General features: G+C 43.6%; 1 protein-coding gene across 5 annotated transcripts in view; it reads right to left on the bottom strand.

Moving 5' to 3' along the window:
• Positions 1-14,584, bottom strand: part of TNIK (TRAF2 and NCK interacting kinase) — a 380,511-nt gene extending 365,927 nt beyond the window's left edge. For 3 of the 5 annotated variants that reach the window (XM_059163480.1, XM_059163481.1, XM_059163482.1), the window contains exon 1: positions 14,144-14,583. In XM_059163480.1, coding sequence (XP_059019463.1) covers positions 14,144-14,200 — 57 coding nt within the window. In that variant the 5' untranslated portion in view covers positions 14,201-14,583. Of the gene's footprint in view, positions 1-14,143 lie in introns of all 5 variants that reach the window. The other 2 variants (XM_059163479.1, XM_059163483.1) reach the window with 1 other exon arrangement.
• Positions 14,585-20,828: the final 6,244 nt, after the last annotated feature.

The following is a 20,828-nucleotide window of genomic DNA, read 5'->3' as shown; positions in this document are numbered from 1 at the left end:
ATTTTGTATAAATAGAATCATACACTATGTGATTTTTTGCGTTGGTTTCTTTCACTGAGCGGACCATCCTCATCGCAGCACGCCATCAGCACTGGGTCTTTCCCACTGCAGGAGAGCACCCCATTGTATTCCACCATATTTTGTTTACCTCTTCATCAGTGGGTAGACGCTCGAGTTGTCTCCACTTTGGGCTATGATGAACATTCAGGCTGCAAATTTTTGCTTGGACATATGTTTGCCTGTCTCCTGGAGAGACATTCAGAAGTGAAATTGCTGAGTCATAGAGTAAACGTCTACTTAATTTTTTCAGAAACAGCCAAACTGTTTTCCAACGTGGCTTAACCATTTTATAATCCCACCGGCGAAGTATGAGAGTTCCAGGGTATCCGCATTCTTGGGGATATTTTAAAATCAGATTTACGTTTTCCATGGCATGAAGCATAGCATGGATACGGTTTTAACTAGCTGTTCTGGGAACTGTGAGATTCGCATGGCCTCATAATGTATTCACATTCCAAATTTCACTAAAAATTAGAAAAGAAAAGATCAGAGATGGTCATTTGAACCATGCTTGAAATCCCTTAATAAATGGTCACAGAAAATTTGACCAAACTATTTGTCGAATGGGGAGTTATCAGGGAACCAAGCACGACAAATGAAAATGGGCTTTTGCACACTAAACAGAGTCTCTGCAGAGACAAAATCCTAATTGTGAATCCTGCAAACAAGCAGCAACTTACAGAAGGCAGGAACCCAGAAAGAAGGTCACGGAACTATTGCTTTAAATCTGATGCAACTTGCGGAGGATCAGGTGATAAGCTAGGAAGCAGAGACCCTGCTTCCAGAAAAGAAAAGAAACAGACCTGGCCTCAAGGGGAGAATACTCACAGTAATGCCCCTGCTGCTCTGTAAACCCCAAGTACCTTTTATGAACACGCTCCCCAATTAAAGGAGGGGGTGGGCACCCAGAGAACAAGCAAGGGACTTGGTTCAGACACCAGAGGGATACTAAGCTCTCAAACCTCTGCCATTTACATTTTCCAATCATGAAAAAAAAAAAAACCTGTGTCTGGGGCTGGGATCTCTGCGCCTCTCACATTTTACTTTTAATGGCACAGATACTTCACTGAATGTGTACCGTCTCCCTCTCTTCACAGAGAGGCTTCCTCCTTGGGAGAGACCCTCTTTGTTCCTACGGATGTAGAGACCTAAGCTAATTAAGGGCGAGCACTCTTTCTGGGGCCACCAGTTAAGTGGATATCTAGGTACCCAGCTGGTTGGGTTCCAAGAGATTTCCCCAGCTAATTTTCAGTCACTCAAGGAAAACAAAGGAGTAACTAAGATTGAGTTACCATGGTCTTAAAGAAACAGTGTTCCTCCTTCCTCCTCTCCCCAGCTCCCCAGCCCCACCCTGTCAAAATGTGTAAACTTCTGTATTTCTCACTTTTACATCTGTTCTCCTCCCAAAATAAAAACTGTTAATATTCAAGAAATTATAACTACAATACCAATGCGAGTTACATCTTTAAAATACTCACCGAGAGAACATACATATTGTTCTGACCAAAGTGTGTGCAGTGTTCTTTCTCAGAGTAGCATCTGGGTATTGGGCTTCAAGGGGAGCTCCGTAGGGCTTTTGTTTATTCACATGAGAAGAGAACCCAGTTCTCTCTGACTGGTGCTAGAGCCACCAGTTTAAGGTAAAGAAAAGAGAGGGGTGCCTTTTTAGGAACAGCAAGCACTTGGCTTTGACCTAACAATGATACCCTTTCACCCATGCAGATAGATGGCTGAAAAGAAGCCATGTCAAATTCATAGTTTCCTTGGGTGTAAGATACCACCACTGCAGAAAACTGTTTCCCAAACTTGGTCCCAGGAAGAACTTCTTGAATGACACAGAGTCACTGGCAATTAACCCCAACTAGAGAGTCGCTAACACTCCTGATTAAAATGCTTGCACAGTTTGATGATATCTCAATGATATTAAGACCTCTTCTGAAACAGATGGATCTGCCCCACCCCCATACTAGCTGCAATATTATAAAAATTGAATAATCTTTAACTAGGTATTTCTTATATCCAGGCTAATGATGATCATCTCGTAACTTTTCCCTTTAAAATAGGCCTTCTAAAGGTTAGGGTGGGAGGGGTCTTTGAATTCAATTTCTTAAAAGCATCTTCCCAGCAGTAAGTGTGACATAAAATTTTGATACATATTCATTATCAAGTTGTATACAAAGTTACCTTAACAACCCCAAATTTAAAAAAAAAACCATAAGCAGTGTGTTTATCTAAGAATTACAGATTAAAATAACAGCACAGGACAACTTGGTAGCTAGGTAGGAGATGTTTATGGATTGTTGTTATAAGGAAAGTCATATCCTTTAACCTGCCTAGATTACAAAAGTCCATTTCATTTTTCCTTTCACAAAATAAGTAACTCCAAGCTTTCAGGCTTCAAACAAAAGCAGAGCTGAAGGAGCTGTGAATACGGATTCCTTTTTTTGCCTCTATGCAAATACCAGCACCTCCTGGGGCTTCAAACTGAATCCCTACCAGTCCATAGGGAAAACAGGAAATAAGCACCAAAAAGATGGTGGAGGTGGGGTTTCTGTTCCCTGAATTAAACTTGCTAATAAAAAAAAAAAAAAAAGGCAATGCAAAAAAGAGTCCAGGATTATCACTTGAAAGTGTCTCAACTTTTGCAGTTCTTGCTTACAAACAATTCAAATGCATATATTAGTGTGAAGTTTCAAATTCCATATTCCTGAAAGTATGCGTCTTCCACAATTTGAAGCCATACGCCTTTATGAAAAAGTTCCAGTTACCTTATATAAATAAATCACTATTTTCTACTCGGCAACATTTTCAGGCATACTCCAATTTCTGTGGATATGCTGTGTTTTTCCAAAACAACCTGTATTTAGTAAGTCATTCTTACAATTATTTCTTTAACATATGCTTCTCCCCATTCATTAGGCACCAAGATCCATGAGGACCGTGTTCACATGTGTCTTCTTCACCAAATTCTCAGCGTCACAATGCTAGGCACACAGTAGATGTTCCATTAATATTTGTTGAATGAATGAATGAACCAGCGTGAAAGAAACGAGAAAAAAGAAAGCTGAATTTTAAAAATGCAGGCCAGTGATTCCAAACTTACGAAGTACATCAAAATTACCTGGAGGGCTTCCTCATGCACAGGTCCCGTTCCCAGTTTCTGATTCAGTAGGTCACAGAAGCAGGACCTAAGAGATGAGCGTGACGCTACTGCTCCAGGGACCCCACTTTGAGAACCACTGTCGAGGCAGTGAACCCATCAACCAGCTCTTAGTAAAATCACAATGCACAGGATAACATTTACTAAAAATCTACCAAGGGCAGACTCCTCCACTTCCTACTGAGAAAGCCACACAGGTCCTCGCTCCAAACTCTATCGAAATTGCCAACACAGGACAGACGTGCGCAGGGAGGGTATGCAGACACGTGTCCAAAACAGCAAGAAGTCATTAGTACAGTCGAGCTAAAAAGGTTTCATTTCTCCAGTGCATTTCTTTATGATGTATCCTACTGTGCAGTTTAATCTATTTTTCTCAGATGGAAATTACTAAACCGCGATGCATGGTCGTTCTTCCTTGCACGACCTCACTTCATTTCACTTACTAATGGGAGTTTCATCAGAGGCCAGGACATGAAATGCAGCGAGGAAGCCCATTTTAAAGCTTATTGATGTTGTATGTATTTTAGTGTCTGTAAGGACCAGAGCGATGAATAACACTCGGTTCTTAATGATCAGAAAGTAAGCGGAGGCATTACCAAGGTATAGATTTAATCTAAACCTGTCACCAGGTTTAACGAGAGGATACACAAAACCAGTCTAACAGAATCCCAAGCTCGAACTCTGATCATTGCATAGGTTTTCAAAGAATGGCTAACATTAACCTACCAATGCATACGTTTCTCATGACCCTGTTCTGAATTTAAGTGCATTTATGTCCAAATTATAATCAGAGAGGGTATTTAATTAGATAATGTTTGCAAGTACGTTGAAGATATTAAGTGCTCTATAAATGCTAAGTATTATTATTAATTTTTATTATTATTATTTAAATACAGTTTGCAATTACTGCTTACAACCTATTCCACCCACCACACTGCTATATTTTAATTACAGGCAGTTAAAAGAAAATTAAAAAACAAAAGAAAACAGAAAAAAAAAGTGTAGACGTAGAAATGATAAAACAATGTCCAAGTGAAGTTCTGGATTTCCATCCTAGGCATGAATAATTTACGAGCATTTTAAATGAAAGGTTAAGGTATAAAATCTAGTAAAGAAGGCAGCTAGCCTCCACAAAGCTGACACCCCCAAAGATGTGTCAATTTTAATAATTTCTTACCTTATTATAAACGGAAAAGAGACTGTGGTCCAAAATGCAAGGCCCTTTACCCTTCTGGCTGCCAGCTGCATCTTCCATTTTCTCCACTGTAATCTTAAAATATCTATAACCATCTTAAAGAAGGTACAACTGGAGATTTTGACTTTGATAATTATCTGACAGATAAAGGCTCAAGCATGGCCCCCTGCTATAACATATCTTCTGGTTCATCTTGCTGGCCTCTGCATCAGTGGTCTGCAGTTCTTAAAAAAAAATGGAAACCTCTGAGGCCGATTCCACAAGTTTTCCAGAAACACCTGCCACGTTATTTTCCAAAGAAAATGACAGATTGAAAGAAAACATGCCTTGTACCCAGTGTACAAGGAAACCACTGCTAATCCCCAAAGGGTTCACATTTTATGTTTTCACATTTTCAAGGCAAGAAGAAGAATAATTAACATATTCTAAACTGACCTTGGTTATTTAAAAAACAAAATCACAAGCTAATAACACTCAAGCACCATAAGCTCATCAAAGAGAGGTTGTGCCCAAAAGAGAGGCTTCTGGGAAATCTGAGAACTTTAGGGAGATAATACATCAGATAATTCTGATGTCCTGACAAGGTCTACTGGGCAAATAATGGCCATGTGAGTCACTATTGGCAGTGGCTTTGGGGCAGGTCAGTTGTAAGTGCAGTCATTTCGTAGTTCTATGACTTTTGGTAAATTAATTGATTTTTCTAAGCCTCATGTGTTCACCTATAAATGATAGATGCCTACCTCACAGGAAATTTAGAGGAAATCTGACAGTATCAAGAGACTTAGAGGTCACTTACACACTTTCTTTTTTTTCTTTTTTAAGATTTTATTTATTTGTCAGAGAGAGAGAGCGCAAGCAGGGGGAGTGGCCAGCAGAGCGGGGAGCGCCAGGCAGAGGGGTTAGCGGCAGGCAGAGGGAGAAGCAGGTACCCGGATGAGCAAGGGGCCCAATGCAGGACTTAATCCCAGGACCCTGGAATCCTGACCTGAGCCAAAGGCAGAGGCTTAACCAACTGAGCCACCCAGGCATCCCTAATTTACATCTCATCATAAACTGCACTTCTAAGAAATTATTCTAAGGACACAGAGACCTATACAAAGATGATGTATGTTTATTGACACATTATCTACAAGAAATAACCAAAAGTTCATCAACAGGAATTGGTTAAATATAATAAGATTCATCCCCACAATAAAATGCTAAGCAGTCATTAAAAACATATGATTAGAAATTTGAACCCTGACTGAATACTTGAAGAAATATTAAATTACGAAGCATGATAATAGAATTGGGGTGATGTATTTTTAAGAGTGTTTATCTTTTAGAAATGCATACTGGGATATTTACAAATGAAAGGATATGATGCTTGAAAATAATATGGGGGAGGAAGTGGACAGAGCTGTAGATAAAACAAGACTGGGTATGAACGGATCATCGTTAAGTTGGGGCTCATTCTACTCTTCAGTCTATTTTATGTGTCAGTTTTATTCAGATTAAATTCACACTCCACAAAATTCACCCTTTTGAAGTGAACAAGTGATTTTTAGTATGTTCACAGAGCTGAGCAACCATGACCACTGCCTAATCTTAAAACATGAGCAGTCCCTTTCCACCTCCCCTCAAGCTCTAGAAACCATTAAACCCCTTTTCTTCTCTATAGACTTGCCTATTTGGGGCATTTCCAATCAATGGAGTCCTCTAAGATGTGGCCTTCTGAGTGTGGCTTCTCTCACCCAGCATAATGTTCCTCCATATTATAGCACGTATTAGCACTTCCTTTCACTAATGAATGATACTCCACTGTACGGATACACTACATTTATTCACTCAGCAGTTGGTGGCCATTTGGGTTGTTTCCCATTTTTGGCTAGGATGAATGATAATGCTACAAACAAATATTTTTTTGGATATATGTTTTGCGTTCTCTTGGGTATACACCTAGGAGGGGAATTGCTGGGTCACATGGTAACTCTATCATTTAACATTCTGAGGAACTGCCCACCCGTTTTCACATAGGGGCTCTACCACTTGACATTCCCACCAGGAGTGTATGAGCATTCCAATATTCCTTCGACTTTCACATAAGTTTAAAATTCCCCATGGCAAAGAATTTTTTAAATTATGTTACAGAAAAACATTAACAGCATGCAAAAAGGGTGACTATCAAGTTTAAAAAACAGGTTGCAGGAGCGCGTGGCTGATTCAGTCAGTAGAGTATGGGACTTTTGATCTTATGGTCATGAGTTTGAGCCCCACACCTGTGTAGAGTTGACTTTATAGATAAATGAATAAACAAACAAACAAAAGCAGGAAACAACTGAAAACAAGTTTTTGAAAAAACAGGTTGCAGATAATTTCAACAATGTGATCTTAATTTTGAACGCTATCTGGTTAGCGGGGCACCTGGGTGGTGCAGTCTGTCGGGTGTCCAACTCTTGGTCTCAGCTTAGGTTGTCATCTAAGGGTTCTGAGATCCAGCCCCACCTCAGCTCCACACTTAGGAAAGAGGCTGCTTGAGGCTCTCTCCTTCTCCCTCGCTCCCCACCACCCACCCCGCTCGCTCCCTCAATCTTTCAGATAAATAAACAAATCTTTAAGGAGAAAAAGGGGTACCTAATTACCTACACATAGAAAAAAAAAAAAAACCTACTAAGCCATACACCAAAAAGAGTTCTGCAGCCCCAAAGGCCATCCTGGTGGCAAGTCCTAAGAAAATCAAATCTATGCACTGCCTTCATGCAACTGACTGTCTAGTAGTGAACAGAACTAGGATAGAAAGTTCTTTTTTTTTTTTTTTTTAAGATTTTTATTTATTTATTTGAGGCACAGAGGGAGAAGCAGACTCCTCTTGAGCAGGAAGCCCGATGCGGGCTCAATCCCAGGACTCTACAATCAAGACCTGAGCCGAAGGCAGACACTTAACTGACGGAGCCACGCAGGTGCCCCCCAGGATAGAAAGTTCTATGTGTGATGTCAGTTTTGAAAGGGTATACAAATGGGATGGCTACTACTACCTGGGAGAAATCAGGGACAATTTTGTGGGAAAGGTGGCAGTTGAATGCTTAGTGTTAAGCTAGTAGGTACAGAAAAGGGCACCGGCTAAAGAGCATCCATGGGGAGCAGGAAGTTGTTCTCTGTGGCAGGAGTAAGGATTGGTAGTCAGAACCGCAGCGCATGGCGGGAAGCCCAGCGGAATTAGAGCTGGCCTGACTGTTGTGCTGAAGAGCTCAGGCGTGGGTCTGTAGACGGTGAGGAGTCAGGGAAGGCCGTGAATAAGAAATCCCGGAACTGAAAATGCGCCGCCTGAAGAGCAATGTGGCTGCAGGGACTGGTACAGAAAATCTAGTCGGGAGAAGGCTGGTGGCAGACGCTTCGGGAAGCAAGTCTTGTCACGGCTGCTGCCCAGGGGACCATCCCTGAAGTGCTTGTAGAGAGGAATGGAGCAAAAGGCCTCAGGCAAGAGACAGTAAGGAAGGTCATGAAAGATTGGGGTGAAATCAAATGTGTTTCAAGAATTTCCAGGCACCCCTAGAGACAACTGGAGAACAGCCTGGGTGTGTAAAAAGCAGAGAGCGAATCATCTTTCTCTAGAGGGAAATAAGCTTCCAACCAGAATGAAAGAAATTACAAGCGGAATTCATCCAACATTTTCTATTTAAGTCCTCCCTCTCTCTCCTCTAGGAACCTTATATTTATATGAGCAGAATAACATTTCATTCAAAAAATATCACCCAGATTTTCTTGGAATTCTCAGCACACTGCTAGTTCAGGCCCTGTTCTAAGGCAACTACTTCCCCCACAGATATGGAAGAACCAATTTGACACAAAAGCATTTTTCAAACCCTAAGTTACCCCCAATTCCCTCAGAATCACAGACTCAGAGACCGGGGGTACTCAGCTGGGCGTGGCAGCCATGATCCAATCACAGTAGCTCAAAGCCAGGTGGACATTCAAACCGTACCCCCTGAAGGAAGGAATGGGAACGGACGAGAAGGGCGTGGAAGACGAATACCAGGGCAGACACACAGAGACACAGCAAGAAGACTCAAAATGACGAGATTTAAAGAGCCTTACAGGTAAGGTGGCAGGCAGTGTGCTATTTTCGTGAAGGAAAAAGGCTGGGTATTCTTTAGTCAAGAAAATATTCTATGACCTCCTAAGCAGACAGTTACTCAAACAGCAAATAATGACTTATATTCGCTTTTGTACCAAGATTACTCCAGTTAGTAATGGACACTGAAAATGATTATGCACATTTCTCTGATGTTCTGATAACTACCACTACACACTATTTCATTATGAGGCAATGTCATGGCAGAGAAAACACCTGTTTTATATCTCGAAAAAACAAAAAATGTACCTAATTTTAAAAAGACTCTGATATTACTTTAAGATACTGTCATCTTAGAGTTCTTGCAACTTCACTAAATTCTCATTTAAGACCAAATTTAATTAAGTGCTCTGGGATAAGGTATTAATGTTTTAAGATTTCTTAACCCCGTGAGACCTCTGACCCGAAGGCTTTAAATACAAGACAAATATTCTATCATTTCAGGTGCCCACTCTCCTCCCCAAAACACAAACTTTGAAAAGGCACAGGCATAATAAATGTTGTTTTACTTAAATTATGATAATCCATAAAGAGGGGGAAAAGTTTAAAAAGAGAGAGAGAGAAAGAGAAGAAAAAAAGAAGAAAGTTTTAATGAATAATGCTGATACCTGACACCGGTTTAGAAATACACTAGGGGCGCCTGGCTGGCTCAGTCATTAGAGCATGCGACTCTTGATCTCGGGGTTGTGAGTTTCAGCTCCATGTTGGGTGTAGAGATTACTTAAAAATAAAATCTTTAAAAAAAAAAGTAATGAATGCTGACCCTGGGGCAAAGGTCAACCCAGGCCCACAAAGAAACATACAAGGTCATCTTGACACATAAAAAGAAAAAAGGTGCTATTAGAAAGATGCCAGACCTTCTGATATCTTTTTCTCAGGATCATTTTCAATTAAGTGGAATCACTGGCATCAAATGGTAGAATCAAGATTCCCATAAAATTCAATTTAATCATGGAATAGTATATTTGTGTAGTGCTTTATGGTTTTCACAGCATTGCCGTAAACACTTTGATTGTTGAAGCCAGCATATGAGAAAGCAAGCGGTTGAGATCATTCCCATTTTTTTTTATTATTTTTTTATTTTTATTTTTTAAAGATTTTTATTTATTTATTTGACAGAGAGAGATCACAAGTAGGCAGAGAGGCAGGCAGAGAGAGAGGAGGAAGCAGGTTCCCTGCTGAGCAGAGAGCCCGACGTGGGACTCGATCCCAGGACCCTGAGATCATGACCCGAGCCGAAGGCAGTGGCTTAACACACTGAGCCACCCAGGCGCCCCAAGATCATTCCCATTTTTAAATGAATTATGGTTACAGGACTTACCCAGAGTCATGGAACTACTATGACACGGACACAGAGCCCAGTGCTCAGTCCACGCCATTCACTTACTCACTAATTTGTGCATTTATCTGCTTATGCAACTAACTGCAATTACACACTCCAAGACGAGCAAGACCTAACCTCCGACCTCATGAGGCCAGAGTTCATTAAGTAGGCAGAAAATAATCCCCACACCATTTATAACACCAGGACAGAAAGTGTGGCAGGAAAGATGTGTGCAAGTCTTCCAGATGAGGTCAGTTCTTAAATCTAGGTCTTAAGGGACAAAGAAATAGCTGGGCCTAGAAGGCAGTGAGGGGCAGGGGAAAGACAAGCGGAGGTCATCTAATTCTGTTCACACAGAAAAGTGAGTGCGAGTCCTGGCAGAAACTTAGAGCATGAAGTCAGCAGCAGCCAATCTTGGCCTTGAATGCCTGCCTCCGTGGGCCAAATTAAGGACAGCCAAGGTGCTCAGACTCAGATATATGCCAATCCCCAAAAAGCTTTCTGGGCTGATCTCACCTCATATGTAATAAAGCAAACCAGTGGCAAATTTCATTTCTTTTAATACTGTGATGTCTTGAAGGGAGAATGACTCAAGCCTTGAGTTTGAATGAGTAGATTGTTTTCCGTAGCCTATGTCTGTATACACACATTTCATACACCCACACGGGTAGTTTATAACCATAACACTATATATGAGTATCCACATAGATTATGCAAAACATCCATAGGCTCTATAAACCTCACATGCAGAGACATCTGAATAATGTCATGTCCAGACTGACCCCATGGGACCAATTCAGCTGGAGATGGGTAACTGAGAGAGAGTACTATGCAGGACAACCATCTGTCCTAGATGATTCAGACCGTCATTTGCCAGCAGGGGAAGAATTGGGGTGGGGGAGGCTGGAACAAGATGAATTCCAAAGGTACCTTACTGCTCCACAGTTTTATGTGTTAGGAGCTTACCTGCATGAAGCAGTTTCTCTAGTCTCGATAAATACAATTCCATGACTCTGGTGAAATAATTCCTCTCTACCATTTTTTGGTGCTCAGGCAGAAAATGTATTATTGATTTCTGATTCAGCCACAGACAGTGTGCCTTAGAGAAAAGAGCCCTGAGTGAGAAGTCAGGAAACCTAGATTTTTCTCCCCAAACCACCCTTTTTACCTCTCTCACCCCCACCCCAGGGCAGACAGAGCTGTGTGACCTTGGACAACAACTACACCTCTCTGGCTTCAGCTTAGTATTAAATGAAGGGAGTGGCTAAGGGTTCTCCAATTCTCTTTCAGCTCGGAGTCTATGAAGTCATCCCCTTCCTCCAACACTTAGTTTTATCTCCAGAGCTCTAAAAATTGGGAATAATAAAAATGGATTCAGATCATCTCTTTGCTAACCGAAGAGGATGCTGTTTTATCTTACTTTCTAAAACCATCCAAATCTTGCATAATTTAAATGATCAGTGCTGTCACCGGTTGCTCTGGTTTAAATTATGCATTGTTGCTATTTGGGGAAAATTTAGACTGGGTCCAGTCTGGGATCACTGGCTGAGAACAATAAGCCCCCAAAGTGAGAAGGATAAAGGCCTCTCCAGACAGGATCTGCTTTTAATGCACTGAGCTCAGGGTTTACAAAAAGAGCATTGATTGTGTACATTAAAGAACCACGGAAACAGCAAGGAACTGGTTAAGGCTGCAGCAAATTCTCCTAGATGCCACTGACCTTGGCTGCATTTCAGGGGTCAGGCTTTCCCTGCCAGGTTCTCAGCAGGCAGGCTTTTCTGAGGGGTTACGAACAAATGAGACCTCTCATCTAGATAAACCCACCTCTCCTAATTTGGGAAGACAGACATTATCTGCCCTCTGGTTTGTGGAGATCACCTAGATGGCCTGTGGACTCAAGGGCCAACCTACACACCTCACCCCCTACAAGACTGGCCATACCCCCCCAATGTCCAGGAGGCATTTGTCACTACATCTGCATTTAAGTCTTCCAGCCAGCAGTTCCCATCTCCAGAGCCGGCCTTGGCCCTCCCTCTTTACACACCTCCTGCAGGCAGAAATACAGAGGCAAAGCACTAAGCCCAGGCCACAAAGAGCGATTTCAGTGAAGCCTGCAAAGATATCTTTTCAAAATACAGATCTCTGGAGCACAGGCCTCCTGTGTGTGAATCACACTCCAGGCAGGCCGGTGAGCACTCGTGGTTGCTCACGAGCCTGCAGGCTCTGTGCTCCATATCTCAGGATACCTTCCCCAGGAAAAAGCCCACAAGTGACACCTCTGACCAAGCCCAAATAAAAAATCGGAGCGCTTTCCATTAGAGGAGCAATGACGAGATTCTAGCTCAGGAAAACCACAAGCCTTGTGCATTGTTCAGACTCTTTCCCCCTACCCCCCCCCCCATCCCACTCCCTACTGGGCTTTGCCACTCTCCTCTACCCTGTAGTCTGGGCCATCCATCCACCTGATTAACCCGCTGGCAGCAACTCCCAGCGCAGAAAGTAGGGCAGATGAACACACACAGTCTGTAAAGCAGGAAACCACAGTCTTAGCCAAAGCACCCACCCTGTCACCAACCCCCACGCCCAGCTGCCCAGGGGGCAGTGGGTTCTGAATGTGGCATTTCTGCGCCAGGGAAATAGACAGCTTACTGTAATATCACATGAATGAGCTTTTGCTGCCCAACGATCAAAAAGCCATTTCAAATGGCATCTGTGTTCCTTCTCAACCCCTGGACTGCCTTGCAGAAACCTCACCTCTTGGATAAAAAAGAGGAAGGGGAAGTTAAAAAGGAGCTGTGTAGGGAGAGAGGATTAATGAGACTAAAGAAAAAGTACCACTTTGACTGTAAAGGTAGCTCTTTAAAATAACCGTGGAGAATGAGGCAGTGTCAGGAGAAGTAATGAAGATTCAGGTCTATTATCCCAAGATTTAGCACCGGTCTAACAATGTATGCCTCAGGAGGGCGTGTGAACTTCTCAGCTTCACCCATCCTGGGTGTCTATATGGACAGACACCATCGATTTGGTCTCAACAGCCCCCCATGCTTCAAGTATCTATGTGGTTGTTTTTTTTTTTTTTTTTAATTTTATTCTTGGCTCAGGAGAGGAAGAAGCCATCCTTAAATTGGCATCCAATTCTTCTCAGCGCCCCCCCTCCCAACGCTGCTGCCGCCTTCCCCACCCCTCACCCCCTTTTCGGCAGGCAGCATCTAATTAAAATGGCAAGAAAGCTCTGCCCCCTTCCCCGAAAGAGTGTGCTGGGAGTCGAGGGTGGGGGTGGGGAGTCGTCGAGGCTACACTGGGATTCCTGGGATTCTGATCTCAAAACAACAGCAAAATGGATTCTATAGCAGTGATGTCTTAGTCAATACAATGAAAAGGCGTCTGAAGCAATTCACGTGAAGGTAAACGCAAACCCGCGGGGCTGGAGGGAAGTAGATGCTCTCTACAAAGGACTGACCACAGACACAGAGCGAACACGAACACACACACACACACACACACACACACTCACGGGAGTTCCGGTCTGACTGGGGAAAATCTGAGAACACCTCCTTTCACCTGCTTAAGTTCAGCCATAAAACTGAAATGTCAGAGGCACCAAGTAGGAACGCACAGGCAGGGCTAAGTTAAACCATAAATAAAGGTGAGTGGCAGACTGGCACAGAAGAGAGTGCTGAGAGGGAGTCGCGGCGCGGAAGGCGGAAAGGGGGTAGAGGAGGCAGTTGCCATCTACAAGACCAGCATTGCAATAGCTGTCCCCTTGGAGCGGCAGCTTCGGCTTCGTGGGGACAGTCGGGCTCACAATGTCATCCTGCAGGTAGCTGGAAAAAGTGAGTGGCCAGTGCCTTTATTCACGCTGCCGTTATTCTTTTTGCAAAAAGGGACGGTGGGGTCTCGCGCCTTGGCACGAGGTGACCGTCCGGGGCGTGTGTGCATACCACGCGCGCGCTCACACACACACACACACACACACACACACACACACACACACACCACGAGCATTGCATTTCATTTTTACGGCTATTACACCGGTCTAGGACGAGACTGGCATTAGCTCCACTGGTTCTCGGGGGAGCCTTGGCCACAACCGAAGGAGGACACGTACCGCACAGCCCCTGCGTGGAGGCTTAGCCAAGAGCACCTCAGCAGACCCCGAATCAGAACGAGAAGCCAGGTTCCCTCCACGTCGCATTCATCTCTGCCCACCGATGCCGGCCCCAGTTTACCCCCCGAGCCCATCAACCCCGACCCAAACCACTGGAAAGAAATCAGAAAACGTGTTCTGCTCACCCTCAGAGCCGAGAGATCGATTTCATCCAGGCTGCGAGCCGGGGAGTCGCTCGCCATGTCTATATCTTCGCGTGAGAAATGGTCCAAAACCACCCTGAAGCTTCTCCCTTGGAAATTCCACCTTGGTCTATTTCACTCGCGTCCTCATGCGGGTGTCGCGCCAGAGGCCCGGGGCCCAGCCTCCCCCGCCCACCCCGGCCCCACAGCACCGGATCCCTATCCTCCGCTCTTCTTCGGTCCGCCGGGTCCGGGAGCCCAACCTGCGCGGATCTCCAAGCCCGGAGCCGCGGTGCGTGTGGGCTGCGCGCCCTGCTCTGCTAAGGGCGCTGGGGCTGCGTGGGTGTATTTAAATGGGACATGCTTCTTTGCTTGTGCGTGGATGGCGGCTGCATTGGCTGTTATAATGAGACACATCAACTCCTCCACTCTGCTGGGAGGGGGGTAGGAGTGGGGGTGGAGAACCACACAGAACTGTCTATCACCGCTTCCTGGGAGGAGTAAAGACGGTGGGGGGGAGGCGGAGGAGGCGTGGTCTCCAACTGGGGAGAGGCCGCGCTTCCTGACCCGGTCCCTCTGCACCAGCCTGGGTGGGGGAGGGGCACGCACCCTTTCCGCCCAGGCTTTTGCAGGCTAATCTGGTTGGATGTGAAAAGCTGTTCCTGAACCCTGGCCCGCTTATCGTAGGGGCAAAGGGGCTTTATTTTTGTGTGTCCAATTCGTGCACTGCAGCACAATGGCTCTCAATCGCATCAGGGGGTTTTTCGGAAGGTTTCGCTGCTCTAGCGCTGAACAAATTCAGAGGGGGGAAAAAGAGCGACGGGCCTCCCTCCCCCATTAATTATTTGTGGGGCTGGAGTAAGACGGGCTGGTGCAACCGGTGCATATAAGGACTTATGTGCAGGGAAGGGGATCCGCCTCCAGGCGTGGAACGAATGGGGGAGAAGCGCACTCTGCACTCCAGAGGTTTGCTTCGGCGGCGGGGTCCGTCCGCCAGCGACCCCCGGGATCCCGGAAGGCGGGTGTCGCGGGCGGGTCGCTTGCCGGTCGGGGGCTGGGAAGGTTTGCCAGAAGCGGGAAGACGGAGATCTGAGTTCCCGGTTGGCATCGCCACACCCAGGACCTGCCCGTACTGCAATTCCCCACGGAAACGACCGAATTGAAACGAGAAGCTTTTTCTCTGGGTGCAAGAGCTTGAGTGCTTCAGGTAACTCCCACGGCAACACCGGGTAAGGCAGCACACGCCGCCTCCCGACCCTGAGTTTCCCTTTCAGGCAGCATTTCCGCCGCTGACCTACTCAGACTGATGGAGAAAGTTTGGCTGGTGGGTAAGATGTAACATACAAAACGCAGGGCGTGAGAGCGATCTCCCTCCACCCGCTTTCTCTCTTAAAGGCTGAACGTTTACAGTGGCAAACATGACATTCCGTAATCAAAAGTATGAAGTCACTTCCCCCAGCCCCCCGCACAGCCCTTCCCCTCTCCTTTGGCCACGCGAAATACATAGGGAGAAATGCTAAAATTCAACTTTTCCCCAAATACAGCAGTAGTTTTGAAAGCATTGTCTGCACCTCTGTTAATATGACAATTTACATCTGGCCAAGTGCAGCGAGGGCTTTGGAATCCTGTGGTGTGAATATCGGTTTCAAAATAAGACTTTTGAATGAATGAACGGAAGTCAGTGCAGTTAGTTCATCATGACTGCAGACATGGAACACTTTTAAACAGCATTCGCTATGCGCTGTGTTTTATTGTTGTTGTTAGTATTATTGAACTATTTATATGCACTGGGGAACATGAAACTGGAAAATTGTTCCAACATCTCAATGGCCACACAGTTATTTAGGAGCTTTTGCCCTTAAAATGTCAAATGTTTAAATGCCTTATGTTCAGAATGCTCGATTTGATCTCTCATTTTCTAATGAAATCATCCAGCTTAAGTAAGGAGCAAGAAGCCACCGAGTGATGTTGAAATGACATAAAAAACCTGTCATTTCCCATCATGGTACTTCCCATCATGGTCCTTATTTTTCCCTTTTTACCCTTAATCTAGATGACAAAGTAATGTATTCTCTCAATGTTGAAAGAAATCATTAAGATCAGGTAGTTAGATCTATGAACATAACTAGTTTTAAAACTTCAAACATATGAGAAATGAGATAAATATTTTTTTTTCCAAGGACATCTTCATCTTAAATGACAGGTTTTATCTGAAACATCCTTTCTTCCCATCTTGAGCAGCTGCTCAGGCCAGGATGATGCTATGATACTGGAACTAAATTCTACCCTTGGATTTAGAATTGGAAGACTGTATGTTCAGTACAGTAATGGGTACTAAGTGGGGGAGGGCTTCAATAGAGGCTGACTGGATGAGCAGAGTCAAATGGAGGTGGGGGTTGGTGATGGGTGCAGGAAATACCATAAAAGGAGAGATTACCATAGTCAGGGCCCCTTCAGCTAGGAATGGAAGGAGCAAACTCCAAGCTGTTTGTGCTGGAGGTGAGGTAATAGTGGTAACTAGACTGAGAAAGGAAGCAAAGGTCAGCTTCTCCTGTCTCATTAAGGAACTTGAACGTTATCCTTGAGGTCAAGTGTGTATCAAATTTCAGCCATTTCAATACAAACTCCTCTAATTTTTTGTCATGTCTGTGTACCTCCCATACTATTATCTACTTGATATTTTTCTTTTCTTTCAAGCAACTCTTTTCTTTTTTTCTCATTTAATTTAAAAGGAAACAGGGGTGCCTGGGTGGCTCAGTCGTTTGGGGGCATCTGACTCTTGATTTCGGTTCAGGTCATGATCTGAGAGCAATGAGATGAACCCCACAATGAGCTCAGCGCTGGGTGTAGAGCCTACTCAAGATTTTCTCTCCCTCTCCTTTTGTCTTTTTGCCCCCTCCGCATCCACTGGCATGGATGTACCCTTTCTCTCAAATAAATATACAAATAAAGAAATCACTACTGTAACTGGAAAGGTACCAACACTTGCTAAAAAATAGAAGGAACCATCAAAATAAATATAATGGGAAATAAAGCAATATTATTTAATTCTGCTTATGGCTGCCTGCTCCAGGCTTCTAGCCTGAAGCCTGCTATTCCTTTCTTAAAAGAAAAATTAGGGGACGTCTGGGTGGCTCAGTTGGTTAAGCAGCTGCCTTCGGCTCAGGTCATGATCCCAGCGTCCTGGGATCGAGTTCCACATCTGGCTCCTTACTCTGCGGGGAGCCTGCTTCTCCCTCTGACTCTGCCTGCCACTCTGTCTGCCTATGCTCGCTCTCGCTCGCTCTCTCTCTGACAAATAAATAAATAAAATCTTTTAAAAAAATAAAAAAATAATAAAAAATTAAAAAAAAAAACAATTAGCAATGCCAGAAAAGGCACTCAAAATTTGAACAAAGTGAGATTTTTCTCTTGGGGTAATCTGAAGAATTAAAAGAATTTGTGTCATTTATTTGCAATTTGAAATCCTGTAAAACAGAACAATATTATGTTTATGCCTATAAACATATAATATATGTTTATAAAACATAGATATGATTATAAAACATGAATAGAAAGCATGGACACAGGCAGGAGGGACACAATCAACTTCAGGATAGTGAGAAGGCTGGAAGAGGAATGGAATGAGAAGGTACGGAGGAGGCTCCAACAATGGTATCTAATTTAGTAAAAAAAAGAAAGATCTGGGCGCCTGGGTGGCTCAGTGGGTTAAGCCGCTGCCTTCGGCTCAGGTCATGATCTCATGGTCCTGGAATCGAGTCCCACATCGGGCTCTCTGCTCAGTGGGGAGCCTGCTTCCTCCTCTCTCTCTCTGCCTGCCTCTCTGCCTACTTGTGATCTCCCTCTGTCAAATAAATAAATAAAATCTTTAAAAAAAAAAAAAGATCTTAAGCAAATATTACTAAATGGTTGGAATTGTGAAATCTGGATGATTACTAATTAGTATTTATTATATTGTTCTCTGTATCTTTCTGCATATTTGAAATATTTTTATATTTTAAAAAAAAATTTATAAAAGAGAATACCAGGGCGCCCGGGTGACTCAATGTGTTAGGCCACTGCCTTCAGCTCAGGTCGTGGTCTCAGAGTCCTGGGATTGAGCTCCGCTCAAGCTCTCTGCTCAGCTGGGAGCCTCTGTATCTCTCTCTCTCTCTCTGCCTGCCTTTCTGCCTACTTACGATCTATGTCTGTCAAATAAATAAATAAAATCTTTTTTAAAAAGAGAGAGAGCAAATACCAAAGGGGGTTAGGGTCCCTCTATTAGATTCAATGTAATTTAATATCATATCCATGCTTCAACTAAAATAAGCACTGGAAATCAGTAACACAGTTTGTCGAGCTTCCTTTTTTTTTTTTTTAAAGATTATTTATTTATTTATTTGACAGAGAGATTACATGTAGGCAGAGAGGCAGGCAGAGAGAGAGAGGAGGAAGCAGGCTCCCTGCTGAGCAGAGAACCCGATGTGGGACTCGATCCCAGGACTCTGGGATCATGACCTGAGCCGAAGGCAGCGGCTTAGACCACTGAGCCACCACACTCTGTATGTCTTCTATCCCCACAAATCCCTAGATATAACAGGAAATAGATTTTTAAAAATTAGAGTTATGGAAGACAAAAAAGGGAGCATCAGTGGTCCAGCAATTCAGAGGTCTTCCTGGATTACATAAAGGAGATAGGATTTGATTGCCAGTAGATCTGTAAACCAAAACTGTACAGGGTAGGACCAGGGCAAGAGCTGGGGAGGCTTCAAGGTAAGAGGCAATAGCTACAAAGAGAGGCACTTTCATCATAGCAAGCAACTAAAGAATGCTATTAACCCATTCATTCTATAAAGACATAAATCATTTACTCTATGCAAGACCCCATACTAGGTCCTGGAGATTTGCTTTCATGGAGGGAAATAATCAAATTGTAAATAAATCATCCATAACTAAGATTATGTTTGATGATGACAAAGTATATAACAAAAATCAAGCAGGATAATGAGAATCAGCAGGTGGACATGTCCATCCCCAACCCAGACAGATGCTCTTTGTAAGTAGGGGTGCCTGGGTCAAGGAGAGAGGGTATCATCCCAAGGGACTGCTGACCAGTGGTGAGGAGAAAGGAGACCACATACATAGACACACACACGTGCATGCACACACATGCCCACAGAAGGTAAACTACCCGCATCCCTTGCCACGCAGGATATTGTGTACTTCTCCCCTTCCCACCACAGTCAGCAAAGCAAACACCCAGAATTAGAATGAGCACCACAAGGATTCCTGGGTGGCTCAGGTGGTTAAGCATCTGACCACCCCTATCATTTTCAAGGTCTCTCTCTATCTATCTATCTATCTCCAGTAAATAAACAAATAAATAAAGTCTTTGAGTTGGCACCAAAGATAGGCAAATGAGATTTTTCAAACAACCCACCAACTGTTCCTAAAAAGCTATTACTATGAAAGAGAGGAACCCACTGCAATCAACAAACAGACTGAATCCCAAAGTTATTGTTCATAGAGCAAAAAGAAGTTTTATAACATAAATATTTTTTTATCCTTGAAAAAATAATACAGGATCTTACATTCATAAAACAACCAAGCTATTATGAAAAAAACCCAGTTAGATGAATAATGAATATATTTATTGAAATTTTTAAAATGAATATATATGGGCACCTGGGCGGCTCAGTCAGTTGAGCCTCTGCTTTTGGCTCAGATCGTGATCTGGGGGTCCTGGGATTGAGTCTCATGATGGGCTTCTTGTTCCATGGGGAGTCTCCTTCTCCATCTCCCTCTGCCCCTCCCCCCACCCATGTGCATGCTCTCTCTCTAATAAATAAAAAAATCTTCAAATCAAATCAAATCAAATGAATGTATAGATTGAACAATAGTAAGTGATACTATGCTGCAGATACTCCTCTAAGCATTCATGCATAACATATTTAATCTTTATAATCTTCTAAAGTAGGCAATAATATTAGCATACTCATTTTACATATGAGTAAACTGAAGACTTGAAAGTTTAATTAACTTACTCAAAGCAACACTGTAATAAATGGCTGAACCAGGATTTGAACTCAGGCTTTTAATCACCATGCTATGCTGATTCAAGCTGAACTGAAGGGTGAATTAGTAATCTAGAAGATTGGGTCCAGTTTTATCCCAAATTGCAGAAGAAAGGATAGATAAAGCAACGAGCAAAAATTTAAGTAATATGGAGAATAAATCAAAGTTCCAACATTCATCTGATAGCCATCTACAGAATGGGTAGAAGAGAATACTCAAAGAGATAATAGAAAATGTATCTTCAGGGCACCCGGGCGGCTTAGTCAGTTTAGCATCTCCCTTCAGCTCAGGTCATGGTCGCAGGGTCCTGGAACTAAGTCCTGCATTGGGCTCTCTGCTCTGCGGGGAGGCTGCTTCTCCCTCTCACTCTTCTGATGTGTTCTCCCTCCCCCCCCCTCAAAAAATAAATAAATTCTTTTTTTTTTTTAAAGATTTTATTTATTTATTTGACAGAGAGAGATCTCAAGTAGGCAGAGAGGCAGGCAGAGAGAGAGGAAGGGAAGCAGGCCCCCTGCTGAGCAGAGAGCCTGATGTGAGACTCTATCCCAGGACCCTGAGATCATGAAGGCAGCGGCTTAACGCACTGAGCCACCCAGGGGCCCAAATAAATAAATTCTTTAAAAAAAGAAAAGAA

Source organism: Mustela lutreola, chromosome 2 (assembly GCF_030435805.1).
Source record: "Mustela lutreola isolate mMusLut2 chromosome 2, mMusLut2.pri, whole genome shotgun sequence".
NCBI lineage: Eukaryota > Metazoa > Chordata > Mammalia > Carnivora > Mustelidae > Mustela > Mustela lutreola.
The sequence above is the reverse complement of the archived record's forward strand: the minus strand, read 5'-3'. Positions and strand labels throughout refer to the sequence as shown.